This window comes from Pelecanus crispus, chromosome 2 (assembly GCF_030463565.1).
Source record: "Pelecanus crispus isolate bPelCri1 chromosome 2, bPelCri1.pri, whole genome shotgun sequence".
NCBI classification, from domain to species: Eukaryota; Metazoa; Chordata; class Aves; order Pelecaniformes; family Pelecanidae; genus Pelecanus; species Pelecanus crispus.
Genome location: NC_134644.1, coordinates 24,290,996 through 24,306,622, shown reverse-complemented (window position 1 = coordinate 24,306,622; position 15,627 = coordinate 24,290,996). Strand labels below are relative to the sequence as shown.

Genomic DNA, 15,627 nt, shown 5'->3' with positions numbered 1-15,627 from the left:
CGAAGCCTTTGTTTTCTTTAACAGTTGCAAGACACAGAAGCATCCAGAAATGAAGGAAAGTCTTCCCAACAAATATTCAGTGCAGTGTTTCCCTAAGTACAATTGAGATAAACAGAAATAATGTGGGAAGCGCTGGAAAATCTTGGGCAATTTGAAGGAGAGTTCTCCAGGCTCCAGTGGAACGCTGGTGGTTTCTGCAGGAAGCTCAGGCAAAGACCTGAAGTCTCCCCAAAGTGTCTTTAAGGCATATGGAGGCCTCTTAGTCAGAGAGCAGACTAAAATGCAGGGATAAATCTGGCCCATAGGGAGCTAGACTGAGGGTAGGAGGAACAAAACTTTTAGCAGCTTAAAGAAGTCTGACAGGTTATTGTTATTCTGCAGGTTTGGAAAGTTTAACTACTGGATAGACTCTCCAGAATTACTTTGTTTCACTGCCTCTACAGAGCATTGTTCAGCTTCTCTAAAATAGCTTTTTTCTGGTTAGATGCAGCCCAGTGAAATCACCCTCACTGAAGGGCACATAATTTCTCTACTGCAAGCTGCATGCTGCAGTGGAATTTTCCCCCCAGAACTTACGTCTGTTGCATACAGAGTTCAGTGATACAAAAATATTGGCCCTGCTTGATTAAAACTTGTTTCCCTTCGTGTCTGCTGGAGTCTGGCACATTTTAGAGACAAGAGGGTAAGCAATATGGTGTTACCTTTTAAATATATGCTTTGGGAATTCATTAGCTTGCTTTCTTTGACCCACACCTCCAAAAACCTGAACTACTGCCAATAAATAGAGTAGCTTACATAAATGCTGAGAGTAGAGGTCATGCAACTATTTGTTCTTGTATTAATTTGTTAAAAAAATGTGTGTATGACTGTGCATGGTCAAAAAAGTACTTCAGCTATTTGTAACAAGAGGCTATCTCCACCCAAATGTATCTGTGACCAAAGACAATACAACTCATCTGAAAATCAACACATCCTCATCTCTATCATTAACTTCTTACACTTCATGTATGGTATCTTTTACATTCATTTATATAGGCAATTTTAAGTTATAATAGAGGCAGATATTTTGTTGTGATTTCAGAACACTTTAATATACAGATTTTAACGGTTATCGATTTAAGATGTTTATTTCTTCGTATACCTAACATTACCTGTACTTTAGCACACCTAGAAAGAGTCTCATGTTCTGCTCTTGTTAATGTTTTGGCATTATTTTAAATAACAATGAATGAAAACAAAACTAGCCCACACCCAGAAAACCTCCAGCTAGTTCAGCCCAGTGCCAAGGTCTCTTTTCTTTCTAGCCTTCATTCCACATAAACAATCAAATCCAGCATAATACAGTATTTTTGGCCACACACAGTTTTCTTTTTTACTTATTTTGTTTTTTCAAATAATAACAGTTGTTTGACGTAAAGGCAAATTTCTTTGACGACTTCCTCCTTTTGTTATTATATGTGGCTTGAAGGGCAGTGCATCAAATTTATGGCTTTTAATTCTCAGTCTGAATTAAAATTATCTGCTTAAACTTCCATATATAGCTTACATATGGCAGTTAGTGAGAGACCAAGATCTCTCTCTCGCTAATTTTTCTGGTGCTTCCCCACTTCCACCCATGTATAGGGAATTTAGGCTGGCTGCAGATTTATGCTTTGAAAACACTAAGCAAGCTTCCATTGACTGAGATGTTTTCCACTGGGCACAGAAAGAGTTTCTGTGCTGAGGACAGAAACTATTGTTCCTTGGTGTCATATCCCACTCACAGATGGAATAATTGCTCCCCTAGTAAAGAGGAGAGGGAGAAAAGTGATTCAATAAAGAAGCCTATACAAGAGCTAGATCTCTCACCTGTCTTGGACCACCTTCACCAGTTCACCTCTGTTCTGACTTCCAAGCCTCTGCAAAGGCACACCTGCTGCTCAGAGGATCGTGCGGCCCCACTGCACTGGTTAACTGCATTCTGCCTCCGGTGGCCTTTGTGCAGCTGAACTGAATCCTAGTCCCAAAAGCATCACCTGGCCTACAGGATTTCTACAACACTAAAAAGAGTCTCTGAGTTCATCAGTAGTAAAATATGGAGATTCTCAACAAAATTTCTCATCAAGGAAGTACTATTAGAGCATGCACTCTAACAGTAATGATAGCTCCAGGTGCCAGGCAATGAAGGCAAAGGGAGATGAGAGGACTGGGAGGACTTCTAGCTGATGGTCCAAAATAACAAGGTATTACATCAGGTTCTTTCTCATTTTCTATACACTTCCAGACCTCTTGATTTCTTTTTATGTCCTTGTAGAGGTGTAGCTTCAGCAAAAGGGAACATCATCATTCTATAAAGCAGGGATGTGGGGTTTCTCAAGCTGAGGAGCGAACTGAATTCATGTCTTCCAGTCATGAATTCTCTAATCACTAGACTGCCAGCTCTAGCATCCGCCACTGAATATTGAATAAACAAAGTCCTCCTTAAGTCTTTCAGCTAATGCTGTAGGTACCTCCTGAGTCATTTTTGGATTCTGCCTTCTGAAAGGGTGGAAGTATTCCCGCTTAATCCTGATTTGGGTGCCTATCCTCCTGGTAAGGGGTAGCCCATCATGCCGTGATGGTTAATGAAAGTCAATTTGTCTGAAGTACCTCATTGTCTCTGTATGCTGTATAGGGAGCCTAGGTATTTAGTTGCAGGTTTTGGATTCCAGTCTGGGGCCAGGCACTTAAGATGTGGGTTTCGCAGCACTCATCACCTTTATTATGTCAAGCATATATTTCCATATTTAGGCATCTAAAAAGAAACAGGAGCCGCACCTGTTCAGAAACACTGAAATAACATGTATTTAACAGAGAAGCCAAAACATGGCTTTGTATACTCAGGGAGCACCCGATTACAGTGTGTCTGCCATGTTTCTGTTGCTTTTCAGCTTTCTCAGATTAAAACTAGATTTTCCTCCCTTCTAGCTATTAAAGTTCATGCAGTCAGGGGTGTCAAATTCAAATATCTGGAACTGTCTAAAAGTCAAGAGAGAAACAATGCCATTATATTCAACAAAATTAGAAGAAAATAAAATAAACTTCAAACCTCTTGGGAACCTTGCACACACCCTCTGTGCTTTTTTTACATTACTGCCTCCCCAAGCTCTCCCAGAATGAGATTTTTTATCGTTGTGGGGAACTTGCAATACAGGCTGAAATAATAGTCAGGAATGAGCTGAGTTCCACTTCCCACAGTGCTTTAAGTGTCCAAAGACCTTGGAGCCTGGAAGGATGTCGCAAATTGGGTAGATGGTACAGATTCGTCGTTTAGAAATACATTTTCAAAACAGATGTTTTACTAGGCAACTCCTGAATCTTATGTTAAAAAGTACCCATCAGAGTTCAAAGAATGCTGGGCAAGGTCCCCTTGGATCTCCCTCCGATGACTCAGAGATACCATGATTAGACAAATGGGGATATAATAGAGCCCTAACAGAACACAATGTAAAATAACCATGTAAGGTTGTTTCTCTTTTGCATGAATCAGGCTATTATTTGCTCAATCAGCAAGTCTGAATCCAAAAGTCAGCTTCACTAGAGGGTTCATATTTACAGCCAGGCTTTGAAGTTAATCCAAAAAAGTCTGTGATTCTTCTTGGCCTTTGCACAATGCCTGTCTCTATCTTTGTTGGCTGGTTGGGAAATTTGGGCTGCTTTATTTACTCAAACATGTCTAATCATTGCATGTCATTTAACTGTTATTTGTTATGGGAGTTTGGGTTTTAAGGTGACAGATTACAACTGTCAAGAGGCAAAGGGGTCAGTTGTTGTCAGTTAAACTAAGTGGAAGAGGAAGGAGTCACTCACTACATGATTGATCTTTTGTGGCAACAAAATATACAGGCTGATTCATATAACTTCAATGAGAAACATGAATTATTTCATCCTACCATTAATCAATCATTTTCAATCAAATTCTTAACAGGTTTGCGTTGGCATATCTATGAGAAGAAAATACATAATGACAGTGGGTTCTCAGCTTTAATGAGCACAAACAATTTCTTCTGCAGATCATCATATCTTCATTTAGATTACAACACAGTTGAGGAATGTTGTATGTCACCATTATCCGGCTTTCTCTGGCATATGAAAATTTTGTACATTAATTGCATGTGCAAAAGAGTTTGGGATGTTGCTGTAGAGACAGCAACTTTTCCTTTAAGTTTCCTTACAAAACCATGGCTGTGGGGTTCAGTCTGACCCTTGAACAGTCCTTCCTGTTTCAGAATCACCACTTCCTGACTATTTTGACTGTATTTTAATCCTCAGTTTGAATCTGCAGATTTCAGCCTAGCTAAGAGCAATTGTTTTTTAGGTATACTTTACTTCTGGAACAACCTCAGGAACTACAAGTTTACAGGCTTACTAAGAGCAGATTATGCCCTTTTTAGGAAACTAATTATGCCCTAAAGTCTTTTATGGTGATGGCTGTATAACTGTTAATTTTAAAAGGGGCTGTGAAAAAGGGAACTGTTTTGAGACATGTGGGAGGAAGGCAACCAGATCCCATCACACTATTTGTGCTCTCTCTCTCTTCTCAGTATATAAGTTTGCATGTGAAGCAGGGGTCATGTTATTCTGGCAGCTTCTTAGACATAAATGGGAGGATGCAACAGTTCTCTGGGGACTACCTTCTTATACTTAGAAAAAAAATCCTGTTGCTTTAAGTGGAGTTTTCTGAGCCTTTACAAGGCTTGTAAGTTACTATCTGAAGGAAACAGAAATGCCTCCTAAGGATACAGATAAAAGATAAAGTTATCACAGCCCATAAAAAGCCTTGTTTGATAGCAAGGGTGTGTAAGGACAGTGGAGTAAGCAAAAGATGTACTTGTAAGAGTGTTTGCCATGAGGTCTCTGCAGCCAGGGAGCCTGCAGGATGGCTCATCCTTGCCCCTACCCACAAGCTGGTGTAAGGTTCCACCTCTGCCTTGAGCTTACTGAGTGAAGGGAGGTACCAGAATAGCAAGCAGGATTTATTAAAGAGCAAGGAGGAGCTAAAGGGACTGCAGCACTGGCATTGCCTGGTGTGTTTGCACACACCTGTGTCCCAAGGCACAGCTGTAACCCTTCTCCACCATCCAGATCAGAAGGAGGGCAGAGAAGGGTGTTTCAAATCAGCTGGATAAAGCATCCTCTGAAGACACCTCTCTGTCTTGCCACTGGCTACAGAGTTAGGCAACCAGCTTTAGCATCTAACTCTCAGCTGACTAAAATTAGGTAAGAGGGGTCCCACTGCACCTGCATTAAACATGCCACTGAATTTCATGCAGTTATCCTTCGTCTGAACCTAAGTCAGGCTAACTAAGCTTATATTCTAGAAGAAGATTCTGGCTTTATTAAGAGACACTAAGAAAAGGAGATTTCATGTCTTTGTCGCTAGTTTGTTCCAACTGTTACAGATCCTCCGTCACAACCAAAAACTCAAGAGAAACACTCTCTGTTTCTCATTAAATTTGTTTAGCTTTGATTTCTCATAGTTATTTCTTGTTACATACTAAACTGGACTTAGAAAAACTTTTATGAGGCTAATTCTCACTGAAGTAGCTGTAAATAGCCTAGAAAATTGGCATCTAAGGATCTGTGCAAGGGGTTTTATTTATGTGTTTGTTTTTTCACAAGACCTTGTTTTTGGCCCTTACAAGGTTAATTAGATTTCACTAGCAGAATGATGACAGAAAGACTTGATCGGATTTGGAATGTCAGGTCCAGTTCCCACTAAGGTAGCTAGCTAAGGGAGCTAAGCTTTATCTTTTGTTTGGTGAAGATGATGAGGAAGGTTCACTATGATACTGCTTGGACACTGCAGTGGTCAAAATTATCACAGATTGTTCCAGCCAAGTATAGTATCTCTGCCTCTCTGCCTGTCTCTGTGTGTTAGGAACAGTGAATTAGTGCAGTTAAGTTCTTAACTGAACTTAAGAGGGCCTAGCCTGCGTGCGAAGGTTAAACAGTCTCTTACTGGAATTAGCAAAAATTGGAATAAAATTCCCATCATATCTTCCAATATATATGTTTTTCCTATGAGTGCAGAGATGTTTACATACTGATATTTTCTGTGCAAAATTTTGTAAGATCTTTGCAAAAGCTTACACCAGAAGATGTCCATCCCAGTTACCCAGATTTGAAAGGACAGAGAGACTTCCAAGCTCTCAAGCATTTGGGCTTAAATTTGAACCAGGACCTGCCCTTTTTTCCCCACTAGCAGATGACTCACTGAGCAAACCTAAATTAAGTACCTCCAGTCTAGCCTTTCAAACACATATGCTAAATATACCTCCTCTTAAAAGCATTGTATTTGTGTTAAGGGAACTGAAAAGAGGATATGAAGTTTCTTGGGATTGATTGTTAACAGAAAGAAAATGTATCGACAAATCAGGAATTAAATCACCTAGTATCTGAAAGGATGTCCTTTGTTACTGAGCTAGACAGAAATCACTTTTTCTCAAGCAAGGCCAGATAGTTCTATGCTCTCTTCATAATGGTGCTAGAAGCTGTTGCAGAAGAAACACAGAATGTGACCTTAAGTCCTGACAGATAGGTAGAAAAGACCTTTCAAGTCATCCTTCCGGTAACCACTGCCATAGTCCAGTACACTGAGAGAGACCCGTGACCTCCAAAGTGTGCACCCATTGTGGATTTGGGAGCCATGGTGGTTACCTATTGAGCTGGCATTCAACTTTCTGTAAATGCTGTCCCATCTGCTCTCTTGTTTCTCCAGGAAAGCAAGTTAAGCAAGGAAGAATTTCTTTTATCTATTTTCATGTTTGAGGAAAGGGAGAAATTAACTTAAAAGGTGTGACGAGCTTAATTTAAAGCTCCTGTTGTAAGCTGAAGATCCTAAATTCTTCTCTTGCTAGGGCAAGAGGTATTGTGGGGATAAATCATCCTTCTCCCACAGCTATGGGGAACACAGGAAGGTTCTCGCTTTCCAGGTAGAAAGACTGGGGAATTCTAAATTCCTTGAAGAAGGAAGGTGATAATCAATCAGTTTGATCAAGACAGGATAGGCAGTTATTTCCTAGTAACAACAAATTGAATTATAAATTTCCTAATGTACCGCCCAGTGTTAAAGATACAACAACCACATAGTACTACAGACACATGGCCAGCTGCGAGGTAACAGCTCACAGTGCAACCACAATTCTGAGAGCAGATGGAGTTGGAAACAAAAGAATTTGCAAAGAGAAATCAATTTTTTCCATGGTCTGCACTGTCCTTTTTAGTAGTAAGACATAAATTGTCACTACATGAGTGTTGTATGTCATATGAGCTTGACATATGTTACTCTTCCCTAGATTAACAGAGAATGAATGAATAACAATGAATTTTTAAGCTGGACACAATATACACCATCTACTGTTTGGCTCCAAGGAAAACCTTTCAACAGGAAAAATGTGATGAACACAGAGCGTATCATGGAGATCTAAGAGATTTGGGCCAGTCCAGGAAAGCAGAAACAAAACCAGGAAAGGTGTTTAAATATAATCTTGGAATTTTCAGGTAAGATTCAGGACATGAATTTGAGAGGAAGTGATAGTGAGAAAAAGAAAAGTAAGCAGCATGCATGTGACCTAAACAGGAACCAGTAAGATGTTATCTTCAAAGAAAGTGCTAACAAAAAGGATTTGCATTCGGCCCATTAAATTTCATCATTTGTATTCTTAAATATCTGGTCAAATAAAAGATGCAGGGGTCTTTGTGCATAGGAAGAGATTTTTGTGTGTATTACCTCCAGGAATGTTTGGGCCCATAGCCGGGACCTGATTTTTAGCGCTGCACTCTTCCCTCTTTCCAGTTGTCCCACAGTGCAGGAAATTAGGACACACTTCACATTTGTACAGTTCTGTGTATGAAATAAAGGGAAATCATACCTATGCTTTAAAAATGTATATCATCACTTTTAAATGCTATAAATTAGCAAAACAAATCAACTTTCCCTTAAAGAGTTAAGTAGTCTCAAATCAGTAATTTTGTCTAATATACATGAGACACCCCATGAATCATTGTGATAACTATAAACCAAGGGGGAGATTCTTTTTGCGCCACCAATGAGTACAACCACCTACCTGTAGTAATGAAAATAAAAGTAATAATTGTCAACAATATCTAGTCTGAAGAGGTCTTAAAATATCCAGGTACTTATCGATCCTTTGACGCATGTGGTTTGTCTTTATCTATCAGTCATTTTGTGATTTCAACATGGTTTTTTTCTGTTCTCTATGCCTGAAGTCTTTATTTATGTTCCTAAATCTTTCCCCTCTTCTAACTCCCCTGATTTTCTTACTGATATTTACAGTATTGCAGCCAGAACATTTGCTGAGATTCATTAGCTGCTCTATTTGAAACTTGTTGTCCATGAAATGTGTCTGATGAGCAGTGATTCTGGCTCATATACAGGGTTGAAGACAAAGCCAAGCAATGCAACTGAAAACTATATACTCTGTTAAAGTCTGCCAGAAGAATGTCACAAAAAAGGTTAAAAGCTGACTGGAAGCCACTGAAGGGAATGAGCAGAGTCTCATGGTGGGGTAACCACAGAAATGATGTGGTTGGTTGGGGTGCAGAAAGGAAGATTTCATAGAAAAATGATTAAAAGCGTGTGTAAAAAAATATATAGGTTTATACATACAAGTGGGTTTTACCTGAAAAGTTTTGGTTTGATTCAGGAGGAAGGCTGAGGTTTTAATTGATTGATATTTTTATAACAAAGCAGACAATCCTTCCCTTACAGATGCTTTATTGATACTCATGACAGAAGGTCTTGTGACCTCGAAAGTGAAGCTAAGTTTTCACAAGTACACTCCCTCAGGAAGGGAGAATGGCTGCACTACCAAAGCCCATACTTCAGAAAATGAGATGATGATGTATGTAACAGATCTGAAAATACCCTTAAGGAATGCTCTGTCTTTACAGACAGCTCTCCCCACAAATCTCTCTCTTATTACAAGTTAAGTAGAAGCTGTATGCTTAATCACTGTTTTCTGAATCTGCCTGAAAATGAAACTGTAAACCCTGGAACTTTCAGCTATAAACCTTTTTATAAAATTAATATTTCAAAGTATCTGTTTATTTGGCTTTTCGTATTTAAACATCCTCCAACCAGATTTATTTATCTTGCAGGAAGGAGGAGAGCTGTTTTCATTAATCATAGTGGCCAAAAACACATATTAACAAAATAAATCATTAGTATGCAAAAAAATCTACTTTTGGCTGACATTTTAGGACCTGAACACATATTTCTATTTTTCTTAGTAATGCATTTAGCCTGTAGTGATTTTCAGAACACTGTAACATTAGAACTAATGGAAGAGAAACCAAGTGTTTAATAAACAGTATAAATAGAATAAGAGGTCTTCAGAACATTTTTCCTCTCTGCGAAAATGCTTTGATGAAAATGAAATTACCTTAAAATTTCTGATTAAAAAATACAAATTTTAACAAAGAATTGCCTTTGGCTAATCAGTCATTTTCCGGAGCAACATTCACTTTCCATGTATACTTCAAATGTGTCAAAAAAACCTAGTAACTTTTCTGGATCTGTAGTATGCAGTGCTAAAGGCACATAGAATTGGGACACCTTTCTAACTGAACAAATGACATATTGCTTTTCTATGCCCATCCTGAAGAAGTCCTGCTATATATCCAGTGGTAACCACTGTACCCAATCCTATCCTAGTTTGTGCTTACCAAAAGCATATCATACTTGGGCTACATGACCCCTAAAGGTCCTTTCCAACCCAAAGCATTCTATGATTCACCACAGTGCCAATTTTATATTACTAAGTTCTCAGCTAAATACTGTCTACATCAAGCAGCTGAAAAATCTCTGCTTTGTATTTTAAGATGCAGACACAGTACATACTTAAGAACTTTGTTAACCACTTTCAGTTGCTGCAGTAATTTGTATGTTGGCAGCATATGAGACTAATCACTGAGAAAGATAACTGATAATTAAGGTATTACTGAAGAATGGATTAAGTGTTCTGTGGTGTGGACTGATACATCTTCGAAAGCCCGGGCATTTTTCCTTCAGCCCCAGTGGAATCAGATTCTTCCCAGGGTATTAGGTTGATGAAAGAATGACATAGGAATCAACTGTGATTATTGTTTAAAATGGGTTAATCTGTGATTTTGTCCTTAATAACATTATGGTATTCATTACTTTCAGATTCTAGCTTCTTCCTGTTACGAAAATTGCCAAATTAACTTTCAGGAGCAGCATATTCTGTTACTCCAGAATACTTAGGTCTGTGAGATTCTTTTCTTCCTACTGAATTCTAGTGATGTCAAGGAATTCAAACATGAGCTTGCAGTAAACAGCTAAATAAGAGACTGGACAGCATGAAAGAAACTGTGCCTGAGGTTCATAAAAATAAATGGAAAGCACTGACTGCATGAATCTCATGACTGACCTCAAGGTCACTGAGTATGAACACAGCCTCTAGGCAAGGGGAGCGGATACCTACATGCTGAAGTATGCTAAGGATGGGACATTGAATGCAGGAATGGAAAAAAACCCAACCTTCTGAAAATACAGCCAAGTCTGAATACTCTGGTACCAGACTGACTAATCAGAACTATTTTCCTGGGAGAGAGATCTTTGCTCTTGCTCCAGCGTTGTCTGGAATGTTAAAAATGCAGTGACCTGTCCGATTTGCCTTGCTTGTGGTACTGTAAAGGGAAAGAGTCTTACCTTTCCATGTGTATAGAAATACTGGGGGGGGAACAAATATGCTCCGAAGTATTTCTATGTCAGAACTGTTACTTTACATGAAAATGTTAATTTTAAGTGTGAGCTACTCTTTACGAAAAAGCAAGAATGCTAGGAGTCAAGTTAAAAGCCACCTTGCTATACTGCATGCATAGTCCTAGTTTATAGTTTTTAGATAGCTCACCAATATTTTTGCAGAGTTTTTCCTGTGAGGTTCTGCCACTGTGACATCCCTTCTCCTGATGTAGTGAGAAATTGTGGAATTATATAAAAAAGCAGCAAGTTCAGGAGTGTCTTGTGGAATAGCAAACTGTAAAAAGAAAAAAATGTGAGTGATAATGGCATACTCATACAACGATTCCAACAGATTTGTTCCCTTCTCAGAGGTCTTGAATTTTGGATTAACACTGTTTTTTCAGTTTAACAGCACAGCCATGAGAACATACTGTCTTCAACCAGGAGCATGATGAGTAATAGCACAGCAAGATATTGCCCAGTTATAGGAATTACAGCAGATAACATTTTTTTCCACTTTTTACGGGTGTCAATTTCATTGCTGTACTTAATTTTGTTAGACTTTTGGGGCCAGATATATACAACAGGATAAACTCAAAGTTGCTGCACTGAAATCTGGTCATTAGTTCAGATCAGAATCTGCCTATTGAAATATAATGACTTTACCAGCTTTAGAAAGTAAAAGAAAATAAAAAAGGAAATCTGAATTCTAGCAACACAACTTTTGATCCTTATTTGTTACAGATTTCTTTTGGTAACAACTCAACTTTATATAATGCAACAGTTTGTTCATTTTTAATCTCATATTAAAATGCATTCTCTTCAGCTTTATCTTCATAGATTTTTATTTTCTGATTAAACCCTATTTTTATTGTTGTCTTTAATTTCTACACAGAGCATTTATGGCTTCTTTCAAGAAGCCTCAGAGAATGCCTGGGAACCTAATCGCTACAGAGGGAAAGAGAAATTCTAATTTACGACAATCCAATCATGTAAAATTGCAATAAAATGTATGTGGAAGTTTGTAGTAAGATCTCAACAGGAACTCACCTAAACATAGACAAGACTATTCTTTAGGGGCCTTGGATTATAAAAAGCTACATCAGATCCATTTTATCACTTCCTTTAACCTCTGAACACAAAATACCTTAAAAAAATACCTAAAGAAAATGTTTGTAATTGTAAGAAATGTTGTAGCACTAAAGGGGAGAGAATAGCTATAAATACACAAAACCTTCCACACACTAATGCTGTGTAGTACTAGATTTGGAAAATTTGTACCATTCATCTGATTAAAATTATGAGGCTAAAGAAGGAACTATTTTGACATTGTCTGAGATCTTCAGTCAAAAGCATCCTGCAAAGTGAAAGATACTGTAATTTATTAACTGATGAAAACCCCTTAAGCAAAAATAAGAATCTTTTTTTCCCCCCGTTGCTTCATTAGGTTAACATTGTCTTTTTGCAATACAGGAACAGTTAAATAGCCACTAAATCTCTCCCTCTCGGGTGATAACATGTGGGAATTCTCTTTCCAGGATTCTTTCACCAGCATATATAGACTTCTTTAATGATGACAAATTAAAAAAATGACAATACAATGGCATGCCTTTGAAGAAGCCCTCAATATATGATCACAACTGATACATATGTAGACCCATTTGAATACTAGATGATTTTTATATTTACTTTTTTTTTCATAGAACCTAGAGTGTTAGCATCTTCAGTAGTGAATTATTACAGCAAAGGTTCGAAAACAGCCCTCTGTGATTAAGAGAAAACATACACGTTTCCTGCAACACTTTAAAAGCAGAATTTCTCCAGCGGCCTAGATGTTCAGGTTGAAGATCTTATTTTATCCTTCTTGAGCCAGTAGCATGGAAAAGTATAACTCTGCCTCTGTAGGTATTTTACTTGCCACATATCTAGCACACCATACCTTGTTTTAAATGGATTCTTGCTCCCTCCTTTTAACTACAATGGACTGTCTCAGTTTCCCCACCAGGGAAAACTGTACTGCTTTCTTCTCCCAAACCTTGTCAGCTTGAGCGCTTTTCCAGATCTCTCTAGTTCTTCACTTCTCATTTCAAAACCCGGTTTAGCTTTCCTCTGTTTCTAGCCAGGCAATACCCTCTGCTGCAGTGTGTAACTCCACCAGAAACATTCTGGAGGAGGACTTTGTGTACAAGCTGTTATACAAGAGGTGTCAGTGACCATCCAAGAGCAACACACTGGATGGTATTATTTTGTCTCCAGACCAGGACTTACACACAGTAATAATGGCTCTGCAGCATGAGGAGACACTGCCTCTGGGGGAGGTTAGCTCCTGCCAGTCATGTTAGTGGATGTACCTTACCCATGTGGTAGATTTTAGCTGCTGTTTTGCTGCTTCCCCAACAGACACCTCACTCATGGTACTACAGTGCTCAGCTACTGAGAATGTGCCACGCGCGTCACCCCCTATCGCCTACCATAGTTGGAAACCACTGCCTAAACCTCTGGTATTTATAGGCACTGGCTCTATAAAACCACTTTTTGCCAGCACCCTGGGGAGAAAAAAAAAACAAACCAACTCATCAGGAATATTGGCTGAGGCCAAAGGTCCATCTAGCTGATCCCTCTCCTCATCAACACTGCCTTTAAGCAGATATGGAAGGAAGAATAAGAACAGGGCATGCATACACAATGCTCTCTCCTAATAACTTGCAGCTTCCAAATGTTTTCATCTCAGGGACTTCCTGATCTGCATGAAGTTTTGTTATTAATCTTCACTTCTATTGTGTGCATTTGTGCAGTTCCCTCTTAAAACCATGTAAACTTTTAACCCTGACTACTTCCTTTGGCAACAAGTTCCAGACATCTAATACCTGTTGCATGAACCACCACTTCCTTTTGCTTGTTTTGAATCTGGCTCTGCAGGCTTCTTTTGATGCTCCAATTCCTGTGCAGTGAACACACTGCATTCCTGTGCAGGAGTAGGTGGACAGCAGTCAATCCCCACCCACACTCTTCCCGCCACTTCTGATCTTGCAGATCATATTTGTGCATGGTCACCTTCTTTGTAGATTGAAGCATCCTAGTGTACTGAGTTCTTCTGCAAGGGAATCTGTTCCATACCTTTGATCACTCTTTTTGCTCCTCTTTACACCTTTTGCAAGATTCATAACTTTATTATGCTTTCACATCCCTCACCGCCTTCAGAGAAAGATAAACTACAGAAAAGGAAAAGTCTCTAAATAAGAGTCTTCCCATGTGTGCACAGGTTTGATTTATCTTTGTGGAAGAAACAACAAAGCACAAAGGAAACCTTTCTGCAAGACAAGAAATTCAGCAATGGGGAGGAATATACGGCTTTAACTGAAACCGAACAATCTAAGTCATTTCAAAGGGGAAATGCCCAAGCATCCTAAAAGAGCTAGGTTCTGAAATCCAAGAGATGCCAGGCATATAATGGCCTTAGCCTTATTTGGAAATTTGAGCCAGGCATCCTGCTGTTTACACAAAACCTGAAGGAAGCTGTCTCTGTATCCTCTTCCCATCTGAAGCAATAGATAAGCATTACATATTTGAAACCTGATTTGTGTATTCACGCTGTTCAGTACTTTGAAAAACTGAAATAAGGAAAGCATGTTTAAATCTTGCAATAATGATCGTAGATCTAAAGCCATATTCTTCTAAGACAGACGGAGCATTATTTTGTTATTACAGGAAATTTTCACACAAGCCTCACAAGAATTTAGTCTTGTTTATGTAACAGAGGTAATCATTATCAAGTAGGAGAAGGAAGAGCAAACTCAAAAAACTGGAAGAAAAATAATCAAAAAATATATATCCTGAAAATGTCATTAAGAACTGTGGCACTCTTCTACCCAGGAGCTCTGCCCTCCTGACAGTAATGCTCTCATCTCAGCTTCTTAATTGAAACTTAAAACAGAACACAGTGGCTAGTGAAGAGGGATGCTGAACTCCTTTCCATGTGCTTGTAACCTGATCTGACCAGTGGCTTTGAGTGGCTTGCAAACAGAAATGCAGCAGCTCAGCTTCTTGCTCCTCACCACTTTTGAAAAATAGGTGGAAACAGGGTGGAAAAGATTAATAGAAAAAATTCTCTGTTTCCAAACTCGCTGTGTTTTGGGTACAAAATGGAAATATTTTCTATCTTCAGTTCCCTACCCCTCGCTTCCTTTTTCTTCTTCTAGAGAAACTAAATAAAAGGGTGGAATCCTAACCCCTGTCTGGTTTCCTGGGTGAAACACAAAAATCTAGCCATAATGTATTTGGTATACAACAGTTTTTCTATATTCTTGTAAGTATATATTGTAGTTCTGTCTCTTTAAGCTAAAGACTTGCCTTGTAGCTCCTGTGGTCATAAGCAATCCCCTCCACTAGAAAGATGTCTCCACTTTCATCCACTGTACTGAACTCAAACCCCTTCTGGTATGCAAAAGACGTATAGCACTTTTAGCATTTGGAACGCAGCTCTCCCCACAAGATGCTTAACAGGCTACTGGTTAAACTCGAGAAGTGTTGTTTACTCCAGAAGTGTCTGGAATCAGTTATGCTTAATAAATTGAATACCTTGTTTTTGATGGGATAATATGGCGAGCTGTGTTTTGCTAAATCTTCTGACTTTGAGCCAAACCAAGCTCTTTTGGGGGGATCTGCCATCACAAACATAGATCTTAAAACAGGCTTTTGGACACTGACATATCAACACTTTACTGAGGAGGCCACTACTAGGCTTCCTCTTGTTAGCATTTCCTCCAAACTCTGAGATCTCCAGCTCTGCTATAAAAGAACCATGTCCATGGAAGTAATTTGGATGGCAAACAATACCTAGGAGTAACAGTTATGAAAAAATTGGTAGGGGAATTTTTTTC

The 15,627-nt window shown here is 38.9% G+C and overlaps 1 protein-coding gene across 1 annotated transcript in view; it reads right to left on the bottom strand.

Annotated features, from left to right (window-relative positions):
• ITGA8 (integrin subunit alpha 8) overlaps positions 1-15,627 on the bottom strand; it is a 117,562-nt gene that overhangs the window by 15,953 nt on the left and 85,982 nt on the right. Inside the window, exons 27-28 of the mRNA XM_075705173.1 lie at positions 10,917-11,042; positions 7,751-7,864 (exon numbers count right to left, since the gene is read on the bottom strand). Coding sequence (XP_075561288.1) covers positions 7,751-7,864; positions 10,917-11,042 — 240 coding nt within the window. The remainder of the gene's footprint in view (positions 1-7,750; positions 7,865-10,916; positions 11,043-15,627) is intronic.